We start from the raw sequence: 18852 nt of genomic DNA, 5'->3' as shown, positions 1-18852 counted from the left end.
CAAGAGGCAGCACAACTTTTGTATTCCAGTGACAGAAAACAGGTATTTATAAGAATTGAATGAATGTATTCTGTGGCTCCAGCTTGGAGACTCGGGAATCCATTTATTTTCCATATTTTATGTGTTCTCCAAAGGGTGTCTTGACTTTCTTGCCTCCTTTTTTACTTAAATAAGAGTTTTCAATTAAATGGAGTTGTGTTAACACTCATCCGAATCTACCTAATGCTGATACCAGTGTGTTTTCTGTGGTTCAGGCACTGGTATTAGTGGAGCGAGCAGTGTCTAGGGACATCACACCTAACTTGATAATGATGGTTTTACTAAGCCCTTATCCTGGCCAGGCCTCTAGGCATTCTACAGATAATTAAAATTTGATCATAAAAAATTTTAAACGCAATGCACCTTAGCAATAAGGTTTTTCTACCTTTAAACACGGTTTTAAAACTCATTTTACAAATACATTTCCTTGGCCTAGTGAATCTGCTTGCTTTTTTTCCCAAGGATTACAGAAAGTGCATAGCAAATGCAGCCTTCAGAATACCCAGGAGCTGAAGACTCAAGTAGGCTACAGCTGTCTTCACCCACTGTATTCTAAAAGAGCTAATGAGATGAGAAGTCTGCAGCTGGTGGCAAGCACAATAAACCATGAGCCAAGGGCTTCTCTTCATCAGAGCCTCCCTTTCCCCATGGGATCCCAAAGGAGACAGAATACTAACAAAGCCAGCAGGCTGTCTCATTCCACACTATTGCTCATTTGCAGCTATAATTGGTAGCTGAGGTTGCATTCTCTATGCTGAAACTGTCATACATGAAAGAATATATTTGTTCGTTGTGATACGGATATAAATCGGCCAGTTTTCAAATACAGAAAGACCAAACTAGACACCCAAGAATAAAATGCGGCAGCAAAGATACTGTTCAACAAATTAAATGTTTGTTGCAGAAAAACAAAACCGAGGCTGTGAAAACTACACCTGCTTCCTGCTCTTTAATATCTTGCTACTTAATTCAGCTGATTAAACATTTACGTGTTCAAACTAACAAAAAAGCACAAAAAATTCCTAGGTTTTGACAAGATGCATTATTCTCAACTGTCAAGGTTAAGGTGCTATTGTTAATAATTGGGTTTTGTTACATGTTCAGTATATCTTTAATATCGGCTGCTCTATATTCCAGAGAAAAAAGCGGAGAGGGAAAAAGACAACGCTTTAGAGATATATGTATATGTAGTATTTTATATGCATACACTCATTTCTTGTAGGAAAATTCACTTCGGTTTCTGATGCTGCTGCTTTTTTGTGTTTTTGAAATGTGATTTTGCTTCTCTGGCATTTGTGGACACTCTTTGCCCCTCTGCTGTGTAAGTGCCAGCATGAGCCCAGGACAGAGGCTAAGAAACCTTGTGTTGAAGTCCTAGGTGAGCCATACCATCTCCTTGTTGAACGGTGGCGTCCTCATCTGTAAAGTGAGGTTTATCTTCAAGGCTTATTTCACCTGTTAATTCTGTGAATCCATATTGCAGAACAGCATCCAATGAACAACCAGCACTGAAAGTGGAGGCTTAGAAATACACTTTGTGGAACAGAGTGAAGTTTTAAAGTGTTATTTCCTGTTCTTCAATTGATTAATCCATGTCAGATAGGTATGGTAAACCTGACGTTGTCACCCAGATGTGGAGCTGGTTTAGGAAGGAGAGGGGTATTGTCCAAGAAGCCCATGTAACCCATCCACTCACATCGTCACCTTCACTGGGGCCATAGTCATGCTTAGGGCCAGCTCCTGGGCGAGCCACCTTCTCAATTAATTTACCTCTAATGAAAACAGAAGGAAAGCAAGGTGTCTAATAGGGCAGGGTTAGAAAATAATTTATGCTGGCCACAATTTAGACCAATTTCACTTTTCTTAAATTAGTTGTTTCTTGGTGTAGGTACTACCCTTAGTGTATTCATTCCACCAGTGGGTTTTTTCCCTTTAACCCTACTGACATTTGTGTACACTCTGTTGTGGATTGTGGTGTGCGTTTTTTTCTCCGTTGGAGTGGACAAGTGTAGAATCCACAGAAGTAGTTCTGCAGTCTCCATTTACTTCATCGATTCTAAGATTCCTGCCCCCTTGTCCTTGTGTATTCATTCCACCAGTGGGTTTTTTCCCTTTAACCCTACTGACATTTGTGTACACTCTGTTGTGGATTGTGGTGTGCGTTTTTTTCTCCGTTGGAGCGGACAAGTGTAGAATCCACAGAAGTGTTCTACAGTCTCCATTTACTTCATTGATTCTAAGATTCCTGCCCCCTTGACCTCCCCCCTCACATTTTATTATATTCAAATCAGGATTTGTCTTTCAGTTATAGCATGTTTATTAGCTGAATGCTTTCCTTCTTAATGGATCACCTCTCTTAAATTTAGGAAATGTGGTATTTGCTGTTCAACTCATATAAGGCTCTATAACATTTTAGATTTTGAAAGAAAAAAAGAATGTGAGCATGTTGCCCACAATGAGGTCACACTCAGTGAAAAAGAAAAAAGGAAGTATTTATTTTCCCTCAAATGTAATGAAACACCAGCCAAGTCTCTGGGCATTGTACAGATAATTAAAATTTAAGCATAAATCATTTTAACACAATGCACCTTAGCAATAAGAGTTTTCTACTTTTAAACATGATTTAAAAAATACATTTTCTTGGCTGGTGTCGGTTGGTTTCAGTTCTGACTAATTCTTCTGCATTCTCTGTTGGCAGTTAGCGGGTCCTCCCTGGCTTTCAGGTGCCTTTTCTTTGTTTGCCTCTCTGTCTTCCTCCCAGCTACACTATGACTTGCTAGGAGCCAGAGCCAGGCGCTGGCTCTCCTTACTCCTCGGACTACCTCTTAGCATCCTGTGCGCTACCTCCTCCTACGTGGTGGCTGATGAATAAAGAGACCTTGATTTCAGGAGATGATGTTAAAAGTGATTATTTGATATGATGTTAAATGTTTTCAATTGTGGAGAAAAGTGAGCTTGTCTCTGGGTTTTAATTCTAAGCCTCTGACCTAGAAGAAAGTGTCCTATGGATTCCATGATTGTTTATGTTAGCACCATGGCCGGTTTCTCGCTGTGAATCCAGGCCTTGGGAGACCAGCCCTGTGCTATGGATTCTTTTCTCAGTCAGCAGTGAAGTTGTTAATTTTTAGGGTGTGGTCCTAAATAGGAGTTTCAGAATTCATGTTCGCTGATGGTAATTGAACTTCTGCTGATGTGCCCAGACACATGAAGTAGCCCCAGTTGTCCGGCCCCTTGCAGTCGGCTCACCCCTGTTTGTCATTCCTGGGTAATACTGACCTAATGCCTGTGGCTATACCACATCGCATATTTTAAGCAGTAAGACCCTGTGTGGCCTGCTCAGTTTGCTTGTGTAGTAATTTTAGCTGATTGTTGGGCCTTTTTATAGCTTCTTAGACTACCTTTAAACAGGCTTCGAGGTCAGGGTCGTACATTTACCCAGCTATCTTTAAAGTTTTGGTTTTTTTTTACCCGAACCTCTTTAGGAATCATTATGTCATATACACTTACTGAATAGCTGTTGAGTCTTGTTGTTGTTGTTGTTGTTAATCCTTACCCGAAAATATTTTTTTCATTGATTTTTAGAAAGAATGGAAGAGAGGGAGGCGGGTAGAGAGAAACATGGATGTGAGAGAAACACATGGATTGGTTGCCCTGACCAGGAATCCACTGGGCTACACCGGCCAGGGCTAGCTTTTGAGTCTTGATTGGCCGCTTCTCAGCATGTTTTCATTGATTTTTGAAAGTTTGTGTTGTGCTTTGGAATATGTTCAGTGCTAATCTCTAGAACAACGATTTTTCATGTTGACTTGTCTGGGCACTTCCCCCGAAGTGTGTGGTCTCGCCACCAGTGCTGTGAAGGACTCCTGGGTCCAGAGTTCTGCGTGAGAGGGGAGGGCTCTTTCCTTGTAGTATTTTCAGTTGACCAGCTGACCTGCTCACTGTCACTATTACAGCTCATCTACACCTGAACTTTAGCTCTTCAAAGGCAGTTTTTATTTCTTCCTATAGATTGTGCACATATATGTGTGTAATGACAACAGAACTTTTGTAAAGCAAACAGGCTTAAAAAGATGTGCTTCGTTCATGGTCTCTGTTCTATCAGAAAGAGTATATTAAGGGAAATCGAATTTACACACACTAGAGCCTTGCATGAAACCTAAATGCTAGAGCAGTGAGAGGTTCCTCTTCCATGAGGAAGTCACAGTATGTGTATCCCATGGCTCTCCGTGGACTAAGGTTTGGAGAGGATGACTTCCTGGTTGAGGCATCCACCACAGACCCAACCATGGAAGACACGGGAAATGCCACAGAATCAATACTTCTGTTCAGTATTTCCAGTTACAGGAGTGGCTCTCTGGGAGGGGAGTTAGTTCTATGTCATCATCTATGGGTATTGGTGAAACCTGAATGGGCATGTTTTATTTTTTGAATATGATTATACGTATATCAAAATGCTGGAACTATGGAAAAATGTTGGAAGATTTGTTCTTGGCGATAGCTCTCCAATAAACCAGTAGACAGCTAGTCAAGACTTCTATTACCTTTTATTATGTAGTCATTTTGCCTTAAGGTAAAAGTTTAAAACAGAGAGAACCAAAGTGAAAACTTAATGTCATACAGAAGTGTTTTTCTACTTTTATTTTATACAGAAGCACAATAAGCCGAATGAGTTGCTGTCATGTGTACTAGTAGCTGCAAAGCGCTGTTCTGACAAAGTTAAAGAATTTTCTCTGGTTTTCTTCTCCGCTTCTGACTTTGTTTTGCTTTGCAGGACTACAAAGCTGATGAAGACCCAGCACTGTTCCAGTCAGCCAAGACCAAGAGAGGCCCTTTGGGACCCAACTGGAAGGTACTGGATGCTGACCTTTCTGACAGGCAGAGTCTTGGCAACAGAACGCTTGACAGGGCTTGAGTCTGGGAGAGCTGGTGACGTTTAAGTGAAAAATAGAAATGGCACCAAAATAGTTTTATTTGTGATAAGGACTTACAGCCAGTTGCAGTTGGCCAGCAAGTCTGTGTTGCATTAACAAACAGAACCGAGCCAGACTGTCACTTTCGGCATAATGCTATTCTGATAACTCTTAAAAGAGACAAGTGAGTTAGTCTTTGGGGATTGTATTCTCTTTGGAGACTTGAAGCAGTACAAAAATCCATGTTAAGTGGGCGTTTCTAGTTTAAATTTAGTCTTAGTAAAAACTGAACATGCTCCCTTTGCCCAAGCTTATGCTCCTGGCCTTTTAATAGTTATATTTTGGGAAGCAGGACACCAGAGAACAATGGCGATGGCAAGTAGTTGCTTTCTAGTAAAGAGCATATCCTTATTTTATTCAGGGAAGTAAGAAAAGCAATGTCCAGGTAATCATTAAAATTGCCATAGAAATATAATGCATTTTAAAGACATTCGTTAAACTGAATGGCAAACCTTTACAGAAGGCTTAATGTGTTGATGGCAAGTTATTATAGCTAATCTGACAGGAGAAGAGGAGCATAGGAACTTAAACCTGCCCCGGGCAGATTTCCCACCAACAGGATTTTACTTAGGAACGAATCTGTCTAGGTGCTAGTTGTTGCTTGCAGGGAGAGGATTAGTGTAACAGCCCCACAAGTAACCCATTGCATGGCTCTTCATGGGCGTCAGACCGTTTTGTAGATTGTCTTGCATGTCAATTAAAATGAAGAATGAGTCTGACTTTCTTCTATAAGAAAATGATTCATAATTATCTTATTTTCACATTTGTTCGCTGGGTAGAGTTCAATTCCAGATTCTCCCAGTTTAATGGCCATGACTAGAGACGTTTAACTTAATTTCCAGGAAGTGATATATGTAATTTACAAATCAAGGGACAAATTCAGTATGCATGATCTAAATTTACTCTAGTGGGTTTTTTTAAAAATCCCTACCCTTACCCAGATTTCTAGCTGTGGACTTCAGAGGAATCTTAAGAGATTTAACAGTGGCCTTCTACAGGAGAGCGCTGGGCTAGTCAACGGGCAGTGGACAGCTTCTGAGGTTGCCACCTCTTCTACTTCTAAAAGGCCATCTTGCTTCAATAAGTAATAACTCTCTTGTTGACAGGACTTTTACAGGGAATGAAGGGCATCAGGTTGAGACTCAGAGGTGAATTAAATACTGAATTTTCTTCAAATTATCCGTGTTTCAAGTGTAAACTTGAAAAGCATTGCTACATTACACGGTCGGCTATTATGTTTAGGCTCAAGTGTTGGCTGTAGGAACGCCTAACCAATGTTATAACAGGCACAACGATAGTTTGACACTATGACTTAACTTTACCTAATTTCCAAACTTTACAAACTTGGAGTACAATTTTCATTCCCTCTTTATGTACATTTTTTACCTTTGTAACTAGCACTGATTTGTCTTTATCAATTATGATTATTTAAAATTCTAGAATAGCTTTAGTTTTTAGAAATAATGGGAATTTTACATTGTTTCAGGTTGTAATATTGCAGTCTTTTTCCCCATTGTGTGTGCGTATTTATTAAACAGTAGCTTATTATTTCTCTGGGAGAGTGCTGGCTAATAGTCATACCTTTCTACCCATTTGCCTCTTGGTTGTTAACTTTAGCCCAATGATGGTGGATGTAGCTACTTTTATAAATTGAGTTACTGCTTAACTGAATTTCAGTGAATTACCATGATTAGAAATAACTAGGGTAATCAAGATTAACTAATTAAACCATCTGTTTACTGCTGGGAAGGAAAAACAGTGTAAGAAGGATGACTAGCTGATAGTACAACATAGAAAAATAGGAACCTGTGGACTGGCTTGATCTTATCCGTGCTCAGGGGCCTCTGCTTGTCTCTAAAAGTGCTCACCGTGGCATTGAAGGTAGCACTGGGGAAGGGTGACAGGTGGGGATTTCTGTACTTCTGCCATATGAGAGTAGGGGAGGGATGCATGGGAGTTAAAGCAAAAAGGAAGAAGAAATCCCGTCTGGACCCACTGCCCCAGGACTGTGAGAGAGAGTGCTTATGGGTAAGTGCTGCCTGGTTGTTCACAGCTTTGAAGGCCGTCGATGCCCCTCAGCAGAGACCCATCTTACCAGCACAAATTCCAAAGTGTACTCACCGCTAGTTAAACCTCAGGCTCTCTGGGAAACTCTCTCTCTTACCCCACAGTGGTGTTTTCCTTCTGAATTATTGCAGTATTTACCGCTTGTCTGCACCAGACTGGAAAGGGGAAAAGAAACTTTTCCCTGGTGCCAGGCACTATACAAGGTCGTATTTAATCTTCACAACCTTCCTGTGGGGTAAGCACAACTGCTTCGTTTCATAGATCGGAAACTTGGCTAGAGAAACACGGGTAGTAGTTGTAGAAGAAACTTGATTCCGTGCTATCCGCCGAGATGTGTAAGGTGTGGCTATGTAGCGAATTCTGACTCAATCCGGTGTTTCCAGCTCACCAGTCTACACCTTTTATGCCGTGTCATATCATGGCAATTGTGTGCTTTTCTGTATTCGTGGGGTTTGTCAGAATTTGATGATTCCTGTTAATACCAGTCATGTGTTTCCAGTGTTCAGGGGCTTTGTAGGTGACAGTGGCATTAGGGAGATCCATGAAAAACCCATGTAAGCGGTGACTTAAATAACTTAATCCTAACTCTGCCTTTGCTTCCACATCTCTAAAATGGGAATGATACTAATAACTCCTCAGGGTTGTTGTGAGAACTAAATGAAGTAATGAATGAATGTTCCATTCCTAGCAGAGAGGAAGTACACAGTAAGTGGTAGCTATTATTGTCACCAGCATGAAAAGCCCTCGTCATCTCTTGGTGTTGATGAGATCAATAGCTGTGATATCCTATTTATGACAGTTACTCCTTTTCTCTCTAGTATCCAGGGGTTCCCTGGTTCTAGTATCTGGGGGTTGTCAAATACATCCTGGTTCACCTGTCCTTACCTCCCGTGATTATGTGGTTAATGATTGGCCCTAAAGCAAAGGCCACACAGTTTAGAAAGCCTTCGCTAGCAAGGCATATGGGGTTGCCAGGGAGATTTTAATATTTTCCATGTTGCTTAAGAATACAGGCCTTTTTTATTTTAGCCTAAAGTCTGATGCATCCTTTTAATTTTCAAAAGCTAAAAACTCAGAGATGCAGGCTTTAGTTGTGTATTCATTTTTCCTCTGAAAATAAGAGTCTCAAAAATCTGAGCACACGAATTATATTTTGTTATTTAGGGTTTAACCCTTGATGAAGTGACTCTGTGCATAGTAAAAGGAGAGCAGTTTATCACCTGATAAAGATTTTTGCTTCAGGCTGGATCGTGTGTTTGTGTGGATGTAAATGTCTTGCTTCTCTGTAGCACTTCACGTGCATGTGTGCGTGTTTGGGTTTGTTTATTTTTGGGGGGCTTTGTGTGTGTTGTGGCATTGGTATGACTACTTGTTCTGATGGTTTATGAAAAATAATTTACATGCGGATTCCTTTAGTTTTCCAGTTTGCCTCCTGATCTGGTGAGGAGTTGTCATTTTAACAAATTGAAACACCACCTTTGAAGGTTATGATGTCATTTTTATCCTATGGCAAGGCCTCATTTCTTCCTTCATTTAATCCAGATGCCTCTGAAGACTTAAGCTTTTGTGTCTACACATATACGATAGCTAACAGTCAGGCGTGTAAGAGGCTTAGCCAAAACATCTCGCCCTTACAGTGCTTGACACTTCTCAGAAGACTCAGCCAGTATCTGGATGTTGGGATATAAGGGGGTCAGGTCAAATAAAGAAGCTGATCCAGAAATTGTGACTTTTTAAAAAATATGTTTTTATTGATTTTTTTTTTTGAGAGAGAGAGAGAGGAAAGGAGAGGGATAGAGAAATAGACACATTGATGAGAGAGGAACATCATCAATCAGCTGCCTCCTGCACAATGTATTAGGGATTGAGCCCGCAACCTGAGCATGTGCCCAGATTGGGAATTAAACTGGTCCCCTCTTGGTTCCTGGGTCAGCGTTTAACCATTGGACAACACTGGCCTGGCGTGACTTTTATCTTTATACAGGGTGGGGCAGAAATAGGTTTACAGTTGTGAGTATGCGAAAACAGTTTATTCTTGCGTTATTTTTTTATTGATTATTGTTATCATAAAGGCACGTCCCGTTTCTCTTCTGCATTAGTTAACTCCAGTCAGCAGCAGTTCTGGCAGTTGGAGCTTAGCCTTTCAAAAACAGTTTGTCATGCTGTTTACCTGCTCAGTCACGCTTTAGACTCATAATTGCTGGAAAAGCCATTCTGGATCCTCCAAGCCAGTGGAGGGCAGCCGTGTGTGTGGATTTTAGGAATGCTAATGTGTTTCCTGCCCTACTATCCAGACTTCTTTCTCTTCCTACCTCGTATCTATATAAAGAAGGTGGAAGGCTTGGTTGTCAGTGACCCACAAGGTTCTGTTGGTTGGTGATTGGTAGAATAAAATGGGGGGGGAGGGTGTGGGAGAAGGTGGAACTTAGCGGTGGAGATAGATCTCTTTGAGATTTAGACGAGCAGGAAAGCAGCCCAGAGAGTCCTCAAGAGGCTAATGAGCACTGCCCTTGACTGATAGCCTCCCAAGGGAAAGACTGAGCGTGTTCTCCTGTGTCTTCATCTAGACATGGCTGTGACGCCCAGGAAGGATGTGAAAGCATTTTAAATATATATATTGTTTTATTGAATGTGAAAGCATTTTAAAAGCTGTTCCCTCTCTAATCTACATTTGAAATCCCATAGTGGGTGGTATAATGACGCTTAATAATTAGTTTCTTGATTAGACCACATCATGGATTATATCTAACTAGAGGCCCAGTGGACGAATTTGTGCACGGGTGGGGTCCCTCAGCCGATCAGGGCTGCGGGATGTTGGCTAGCCAGGGGGAGGGCCTGCAGGAGGTTGGCTGTGGGAGCGTACTCCTGCGTTGAGCGTCTGCCCCCTGGTGGTCGGTGCATGTCATAGCAACTGGTCGACTGGTCGTTCGGTCGCTTAGGCTTTTATATATATAGATAGATGAAGAAGACCTTAAAAAACATGGCTGGTTATTTTGAGTGCCTATTTGAAACCAAATAAAAATCAAATGTTGGACTTGACAACTAGGTTTTTAATTTGATTTTTAAAAATGTGCATTTGACACAGTATAAATTATGCAACTCCTACGGAGGACACCAAAAACACTGTTGCATGTCTTCAAGAAGCTAAGTGCCCAGGAGCAGTACATGATGAGTTCTAGATTTGCCTTGAATACAAATGTGTCTGTTCTCAGGCAGAACTGAAGGACTTGGGCCTGAAGGAATGAAGTGTCTTACTCAGGTTCGAGAAGGGATTTGGCAGGCTGGGCCTCTTGCAGTGTCTTACTGACACTGTCAGGGACATCAGGTTTTCTTCATGAGTTTTATTTAAAGAGTGGACTTGTGTTTTCACTTGTATATAGTGTCACTCCTAGAGTAATTGGACATAAGCATGAAGCATGTCATCGTTCTTATTAGTAAAATGGGTGTGAGCTCCAAAAACATTAAGTTTGGAGACATGGAAAATGGGCATGATGATCTTCCCACGGGCAGTAAATTTTCCTGCCTTAATTTCATTTTGCTTATTTTTGTGACATTAGTTTAACGTACAATTGGTTTAATCTTTTGAACTTGATCTCACATTTACTTCTTCCATTTAACATTTCTCATTTGCCCAAACAGGTAGGAATCTTCTACCTCTGAACCCTTCTGGGGGCCTTTGTTGACCTTCTCATGGCACTTGGTGTGTTTGTGTCTGGGAGGGGGTTTATGTCTTCCCTCTGTCTCCCTTCCCCAGCCTCCTGTGTCCGTCCCACATTATTCACTGAATTTTCAGCCATAGGCTCTGTGTCTGACTTAGCTTATCTAGCACAGATGTTTGCTCAGAGTGGGTACTGAGTATTTACTGGATTCCAGGTAACTATTTTAAACCAAATAAAAACCAAATGTTGGACTTGCCATATACTTCGAGAGAATATATGTCCGGTGTAGGTCTATCAAAATGACCAGCAAAATCTAAACAGAATTGAGGGAATGGCTGTGAGTCGGGGCATCGGGTTTTGCTTGAAACTGCAGTACACACATTTCACATATATTCTATAATCTTGTGTTGATATTTACTGATGCGTGTACTGGCAACAGCCCCAGCAGATCATTTATTTTTAACTTGCTTAGTGAAATCTGGGTTGGAAACTTACATTACAAAATCAACAGCTGAAATTGAGCATTCAGACTCTCTTAAATTGAAAAATTAAGATATGAAGGGAGTATGAGTCTTTTAGAAACTGCTGTGTCCTCGCAAAGTATTTACCTTTGGTTGAATGTGGCATATACCTATTCCATCTTCATCCCCATACATTTTAAGTAAGAAAATGTGTATGGGGAGTTTATATGTAGCAGAAGACTGTGAGAGACTATTTTTAGAAAATGAGTTTTCAGAATGCCTTTGGTTGTGGTTGTGTGGTGTGTTTTTTTTATTCTCTTACATTTGTGTATATTTGTTTGTCATAGATACAAGAAACTAGTTCTTGTGGATAACAGGGCTGATTGCTCACCATTCCAGTTAAACATGCTGGGTTTTGTTTAGTTATGTTGTGAGGCTTTAGTATACATTACTCTCCCTTAGGCCTCATCCACATACCTCAGAGTAACCTAATATGTGTCGTTAAATTGAAAACATGATTTGAGTTTGGGGGCTTCATTTATAGTAAGAAATGTGAAATATAAGGAATTCAGTGAATACACAAAATAAATACAATTTGGGGAACATTTCACAACTATGTTACAGATGAAATTTAAATTATGTAGAGATGAGTCATAATTTTGGGTTCTTCTGTTAGCCCATGGTTTTCATTTTGTAGAATTTCGGGTTATTCTTGTCTTTTGGTAACCAAGCATTTTCAAATACCTTTTATTTTCAATTATTCTTTAAAATTTTTATGCTTTAATCTATATAAATCTTGTGTTTATCAGCAAAATAATTCTATTTACTGGTAGATTAGGAGTGTTAACCCTGTTTTGCCTGTTTTCTGGTTATTTTTTTCAATTGATGAAGAGCAAAGATTGGGAAAACATATGTATTGTTTAAGGCCCTAGAAGAAGCTGTCCTGCCCCCCAGCAGTGAGCCTTCTTGAGGGTTGGGAGACAACCTAGAGCCCCTTTGGGTTCGATGGATCCTAGAACATTGCTCTGACTGGGGAGGGGGGATCCCAAATATTTGTCCCATTAAGATTTTTCACATTTTAAAAGTTATGTATTTTTCCCCCCACAAGAATATTTCTGATAACTCTGAGAGTTGATTATATTTTACTCGGCATACATACTTGTTTTTGCTTTAGAAGTTTAAGATTAGGAAAAATTAAATATGGGCTGGACTAAAGTTATATATTAAAGATCTTAGTTCAGTTTTCAGCTTGATTTTGTTTAGATTTGATTTATTAAACATCAAAAACAAGGAAGGCAGGAAAACATTTATATTGTTTATAGTCAAAGAAGAATAAAGATTTGAAATATTACCCAGATAATTTAGAGCAAAGTAAAACTTTGTCCTAAAATACTCAGCTGAGGGCAAAAAAGTTTTTAAGAGTTTATTTTTTATGCATATTAGTTTTTTTTATATAATGATATTTATATATTGTTTTGAAAATGAATTATACATAGGAGAGGATAAAAATCAATTATAGGCTCACTATTTAATTACTTCTATTTCCTGATTCATGTAATTGATTTTGTTATAAGTGTTTATAACATAGGCCTATTTATATTCATATTAAGCTTTTTTGTTCTTTTTTACATTGTTAATCATTCATTTAAAAGATGGTTTCTACTGGCTATTTGCATAGCAGGCCATTGTTTGGAAGGCCTATGAGGTATCTCACCACTCTCCTTCAGTACATGTTGAGTTTAATAAGTCCAGGTTTTTGTTGTTATAAATAAATCTACAGTGTTGTTATTTTCTTACTTGATGAATTGGAATACATTTCTGAAGGCAGAATTACCAGATCAAAAGTATATGGTATACATAGGATATGGATAGCTTTGAGATATTTAATTACATGGTATTATTCCACCCCAGAAAGATGGTACCAAGAGTATTCTTTTAGCCTTTATTTACTGCATCTGGGCAATTTGACTATTTCTGTTTTATCTATTATCTAATCCCTTGTTTTAAGATCAGAGCTCAAACTAACAGATAAATTGTGTCATTTTTAAGATTGGATGAGACCTCAAATATCACATATATTAATAATAATAATTGAAGAAAAATATATAGCTTCTATGTCCTCAGCTTTCTCATGGGGATATTAGAGAGTATGTGAGATATTTATACTGTAAAGAATTAGGCCAAGAAATAAAGGCAGCAGGCAGTTTATTATTTATTTACTTTTCAAATATGATGTTTTTATTGATTTTAGAGAGAAGGAGAGGAAGAGGGAGAGAGAAACATGGATCAGCTGTCTCCTGCACACCCCTTACTGGGAATGGAGCCCGAAACCTGGGTATATGCCCTGACCAGGAATCAGACTGGCGACCTCTCGGTGTATGGGACTTAACCAACTGAGCCACACTGGCCAGGGCTGAACTTTTTTTTTTAAATAATTACTTGTAAGTTAGATGGAAAACAAATAGCAGATTGAGACTGACTATACATTTTAGATTTGGGGAAGATAGCTTAGAGAGAATTGGTTCTTTTTTGTCCTGTCCTATCACTTACAGTTTTTAAACTAAACGTTATAGGCCATTATTACTTAATATTTTACCAGTATTACTGTAATTGACTCGAGCAGTCTGCCAGACTCACTAGAAAGAATGTGAGAAACTATGTAGGTAATTGTTGAAGCCACATATATGCTCTGTTCTTGGAACCCAAGATTGGTATGGGCTTGTTTGTATTAAATGTAGCTTCTTTGATTAGAAAGAAACTAAATTTATGCTTGATCCTGCTGTTTTTATAAAATGGTGGGAGAATTTTGAAGAGTCAATGTCCTACTAGAAATACCCAAGGCTTTCATTTAGCACAAGGTGTCTAATGATTTGGGCTTTGGAGTTACAGTGTCAGCAGTCCCTACTGAGTAGGACCTTGGAATGTTTCATCTGGAAATCATGGAAAAACAGAGGAATTAGCCTGAGTGTGTGGGCAGGGGGTTTTGTTAATAAGCCCAGGAATATCGGCAGGGGTTGGGGGGGTGGGGAGACAAAATCATAGGACGTTTTAAGACAAGGCATTGGATGTCAAGGCCACGTGTGTTGCCACCTGTGGCCCTGGGCTGACCGTGACTCTTGTGGAGTAGCTCCGTTCACTCACCCCTACTTTGGAAGGCATGGAAGTGGAGGATGGAAAGCTCTGATAGAGCCCAGCCTTCCATTTTACTGACAGAGAAGCGAGGCCCAGAGGGTTAAGGACCCTGCCCACCTTATATAGGAAGTGACTTTGCATAACGGGGACTGTTTGGCAGGTGTATCTTAGCGCTGTCTTCTACAGATATCCAAATTGTGTTTCATATGAAGGTCTTCAGCGATGCTCATTGGATTAGAGAGGACCTCAGCACTGGCTCATTGCTTATTGGAAAATGATCTCTGAGAGACCGGTTTTGTCATTATTTCAGTAAAGCTGGGTACTCAGGAGCTATCTGTGTGCTGTGGAAGGCACACAGGAGAGCATGGGTCCTGCGGGTCAGGGAGGAGGGTGGGCAGTTGCAAATACGTGGTTTTTGCCCAGGGCCAAAGCAGCCACAACAGAAGGGTGGCTCTTCTGGGAGGTGGTTGGCACCAAGAGTAGTGGTTTTATCATTGCTTATGAACATAATTACTCTCCTCTCTGTCAGCCACTTCTGTGTCCTCTGGCAACACCTAGCACAGATTGGGTTGTAAATGGCACCCACTTAACACTTAACTGAATTAAACTTGTTCATAAAGTATGGGTGTGTGTGCGCGCGCGCACATTTACCGAATTTTCACAGTGGAACTCTGTTTTATGGGAGGGAAATCATGGAAAAATAGAGCTATGCTCGCCAAGTTCCTCTGTTGACATAGAACTCACCTGGAAAAGGATGGTTTGCTGTATGTAATAATCTTATTTACATGCTTATGGTGTTACTCCATTGATTTTAGTCATGTACCAGCTCATTATTCAGAAGATGAACTGTTACCACAGAAGAGGTTTTCTGAGAAAAGTTGATCAATCATTCGGGACTCTATAGGACATTGAGTTCTATTAATAATACCAAAATAGAATTTTTTCATACATCTTATCCTTAGAATTCACTTGAAACTGGAACATTATTGAGAGTTCGGGGGGTGTGAGGGGGAATGGGGTCTGGTGCTATGATTCCACAAATGAAGAAAAATCTTGAGGTTTTAGAATAAGACCTAGAAATTCATCATTTTTTTGAATTCATGTATATGTGGCTAAATAGAAAGCATATTTGTTCATACAACGAACTTATTGAAAGTGGGATATGTGAGTGAGTTGAAACTGACAGGAAGTGACAGTGGCACACTGTGACTGATGCTGGCATTGTAATGTCTTGAATGCTGTGTGAAGCTGAGAACAATGGTGAAGAAGGGGAGAGCCCTTGTAAAAGGCTGCTTTAAGTTTTCACTCAATAATTTGGTTTTTATAAAAAGGGTCCCCGTAGTGTTGCACACGACTTTCTACTCTTTTAAGAAGCTTTATTTAATTTTTTTTTCAAATTCAAAGTGGTAAATATGACTCTATGAAAGAATGAGGGAGAGAGAGAACTAATATGTATTATGCCCTTGAGTTCCACCAGCTAAGCGTGGCGCATACACTGCCTTAGTTGGGTTTGAGATGTAGCTTTCATCTTGTAAGTACACCAGCATTGGGGCTTAGCGTTTTATAGACGGGCCCTTTCCCTAGACCACACCTGCAGCCCCTCTCTGCTCTCTGTGGTTCTTTGATAAGAACCTGCCTTTTGGGCTCAACTGAGCTCTGCAGGTAAGGCCATGTCTGCCTTTGCTTGCTGCTGTGAGCCCATCCCAGGCTCTCTTCTGGGTCAGCTCGGGAGTCTTGGTCTTTTGTACACGCCACCTTAGAAGCTGTGTGCTGCGAGCTCCTGGTTCAACCCTGCAGTCACCTCTTCCCCTAATGAAAATGAATATGCTGCTATGGAACCTACTAAGGCAGAAGCCTGCACGGAGTCACAGAAGTGGTCAGGAGTACCATGGACTGCCGTCGCCCTGCCCAATTTTCATAATCAAAATCTCAGAGCTAGCCAGAAAGCTGAAAGAAGAAAACTGTGACCACCTCCACGTAGATGCAACAGTTGTTGACACTTGGCATATTTGTTTTCCCCTCTCTTCTCATTTTTCCTCTTTCTCCCTCTCTCCACACAAATACATATTTAAATTTTTTTTGACTGAATCTAAAAGTTCTGTGAATCTAGGGTGGCATAATCTGCGGATCCAAATTCTTATTGCTCCCTTATGTTTTCTTGGGAATGTAAATTGTAGACATTACATTTTGTTTCTTTAGTCTCTTTTAATCCAGATAGCCCACCTACCCCTCTCCCTCGTTCTTTTTTTAATATATATATTAAAATATATATATCCCCCCCCTTTTTTTTGATGAGAGAGAAACATCGATCAGCTGCCTCCTGCACATCTCCCACTGGGGATATGCCCGCAACCAAGGTACATGCCCTTGACCGGAATCAAACCTGGGACCTTTCAGTCCGCAGGCCGACGCTCCATCCACTGAGCCAAACCGGTTTCGGCTACCATAACAACTCTTGATTTGATTACCTGACTTCACCATTTCAACTATCAGGTGTAATCATTTGTGGATATTAAAGTCCGGATGTTTGGGATTTGCCTTCGAAGACTTGATGCAGATCAGTTTTGCTGCTGCATCCCTTTGGAAATCCCCCTTCCATTGAGATCACCTCAGTTAATAAAACACAGCCTCCCCACTTGCCAATGTTTGAAGACACAGAAGACAACTAACTTCATCGTCTCTTATTGTGCCGCAGCACGTTCATGGTGGGAGTACGATAATGGCTTTATGAGAACACTCACGTATTAAAGGCTCACTATGGATACGATGTGAATAGAATTTGGTGTTTAATATGAAATCTGAATAGTGTAATTTGAGACAGAGCAATGCGCCTATTAAACTGTGGAGTCAGGAAGTAACTTCGTCTGTGGAAGGAGGGTTGCAGCGGGGGAATTCTGCTGCTTTTGCTAAAAAGATTTCAAATATCCAAATACCTAAGTTAAACACACATGAGAGTATAATTTTCTTCATGCATGTCTGTGATGTCATTACACAGCAGTCAGTTTTAATCAAAACATAAATATTGAAGTCACGATTTCTCCTTTTCAATGTTCCTCATCTAGAAGGAGCTGGCCAACAACCCTGACTGTCCTCAGATGTGTGCCTATAAGCTGGTGACCATCAAATTCAAGTGGTGGGGGCTGCAGAGCAAAGTAGAAAACTTCATTCAGAAGGTAAAGTCTGTTAAAAATGCAGTGATTTAAATTTAGCTTAAGATTTGAGGTAGCTATTCATGGGATATTTGCTCTGTTACCACTTCTTTTTTCTCAAGAGGTAAAAATCACTGTTCCTATATCAAATCTCTGCCCTTCTTTTCTCCCTAGAAACAGCACTGATAGATGCCAACAGAGGTTTTAAGGGGCTTGCTTTAGGGAAGACTAGCATTTTTTAAAATATATTTTTATTGATTTCAGAGAGGAAGGAGAGGCAAAGAGAGAGAGATAGAAACATCAATGATGAGAGAGAATAATTGATCGGCTGCCTCCTGCACACCCCCCACTGGGGATCGAGCCCACAACCCTGGCATGTACCCTTGAGCGGAATTGAACCCGGGACCCTTCAGTCCACAGGCCAACGCTCTATCCACTGAGCCAAACTGGTAGGGCAAGACTATAACATTTTTTGTTCAAAGTGCTTTCCTGATGGTTTGTCCCGCTCTTCTGTAGAGAGCCTTGTCCACATACAGCATGGCCCCAAGGGGCATGGGGTGTCAGCATTGGCTGGAGGGAGAGACCAGGCCTCGCCCCTTGAGGCGCTCCTTGTCCCAGCTCAGCTCCATGCCCCTCACGCCTCCCACAGATCTCTCCCTACACACACTTCCTTGTGTGCTTTGCGCTCCTTTGTGGCATGTCTTCTGTTGGGGTCTTCGCTAAGAATAGCTGCACTCTGAACCTAGGGTAACATAATCCGAGAATCCAAATTCTAATCACCTTTTTTATAATTTCTTTATTAAAGTGAAAGCTGCAGGGACAACTGATCTAGAATGAGGAGAGAATTGCAGTTGTATAAAAATAGACATGGTTGTAAACACAGAAGGAATATGAAAGTTCTTTGGTATTTACTTTTCCTATAGGGTGAATGTGTATCCATTATCGTTATAAAAAGCCCCTTTTGTATCTCTAGAACCCACACTGTGGTGGTGGCAGAGTTTCACCATAGTTTTTTTACTTTTAAACTGTAACTGCTCTAACGCTTTAAAAAAAAAAGGATCTTAAAGCCTGGAAACTGATTCGTCTTGGGCCTGCTTACAGTTGGCCCACAGTAGGCACTCTGTAAATATTGGCTTCCTTCTTTCCTCTTGGATCATAATAATAGATTAGCAATCTAGTTCTGATAAATAGAAGTCACACATATAATTGATGAAGTCCCTTCTGTTCATGGGAAAAATGTAAAAGTTGAAGGCTGTCCAAAAATAGTAAAGTACTCACTTTCCAGTATACTTTTCTCTCTCCTTGGAAAAGTTTAATAAAACTTAAATAATCCAGCAACTAAAATCACTAATTATATATATGGTTTATTTATATA

The 18852-nt window shown here is 40.3% G+C and overlaps 1 protein-coding gene across 4 annotated transcripts in view; it reads left to right on the top strand.

The window, feature by feature from the left end:
* The window catches only part of PITPNB (phosphatidylinositol transfer protein, beta), a 59240-nt gene that overhangs the window by 34088 nt on the left and 6300 nt on the right, over nt 1–18852 (top strand). For all 4 annotated transcript variants that reach the window (XM_014542486.1, XM_005869715.2, XM_014542483.1 and 1 more), the window contains exons 8-9: nt 4811–4888; nt 17391–17501. In XM_014542486.1, coding sequence (XP_014397972.1) covers nt 4811–4888; nt 17391–17501 — 189 coding nt within the window. The remainder of the gene's footprint in view (nt 1–4810; nt 4889–17390; nt 17502–18852) is intronic.

The sequence above is a fragment of the Myotis brandtii genome, unplaced genomic scaffold, assembly GCF_000412655.1.
Source record: "Myotis brandtii unplaced genomic scaffold, ASM41265v1 scaffold303, whole genome shotgun sequence".
NCBI lineage: Eukaryota > Metazoa > Chordata > Mammalia > Chiroptera > Vespertilionidae > Myotis > Myotis brandtii.
Note: the sequence above shows the minus strand (reverse complement) of the source record. Positions and strands in the feature narration are given on the sequence as shown.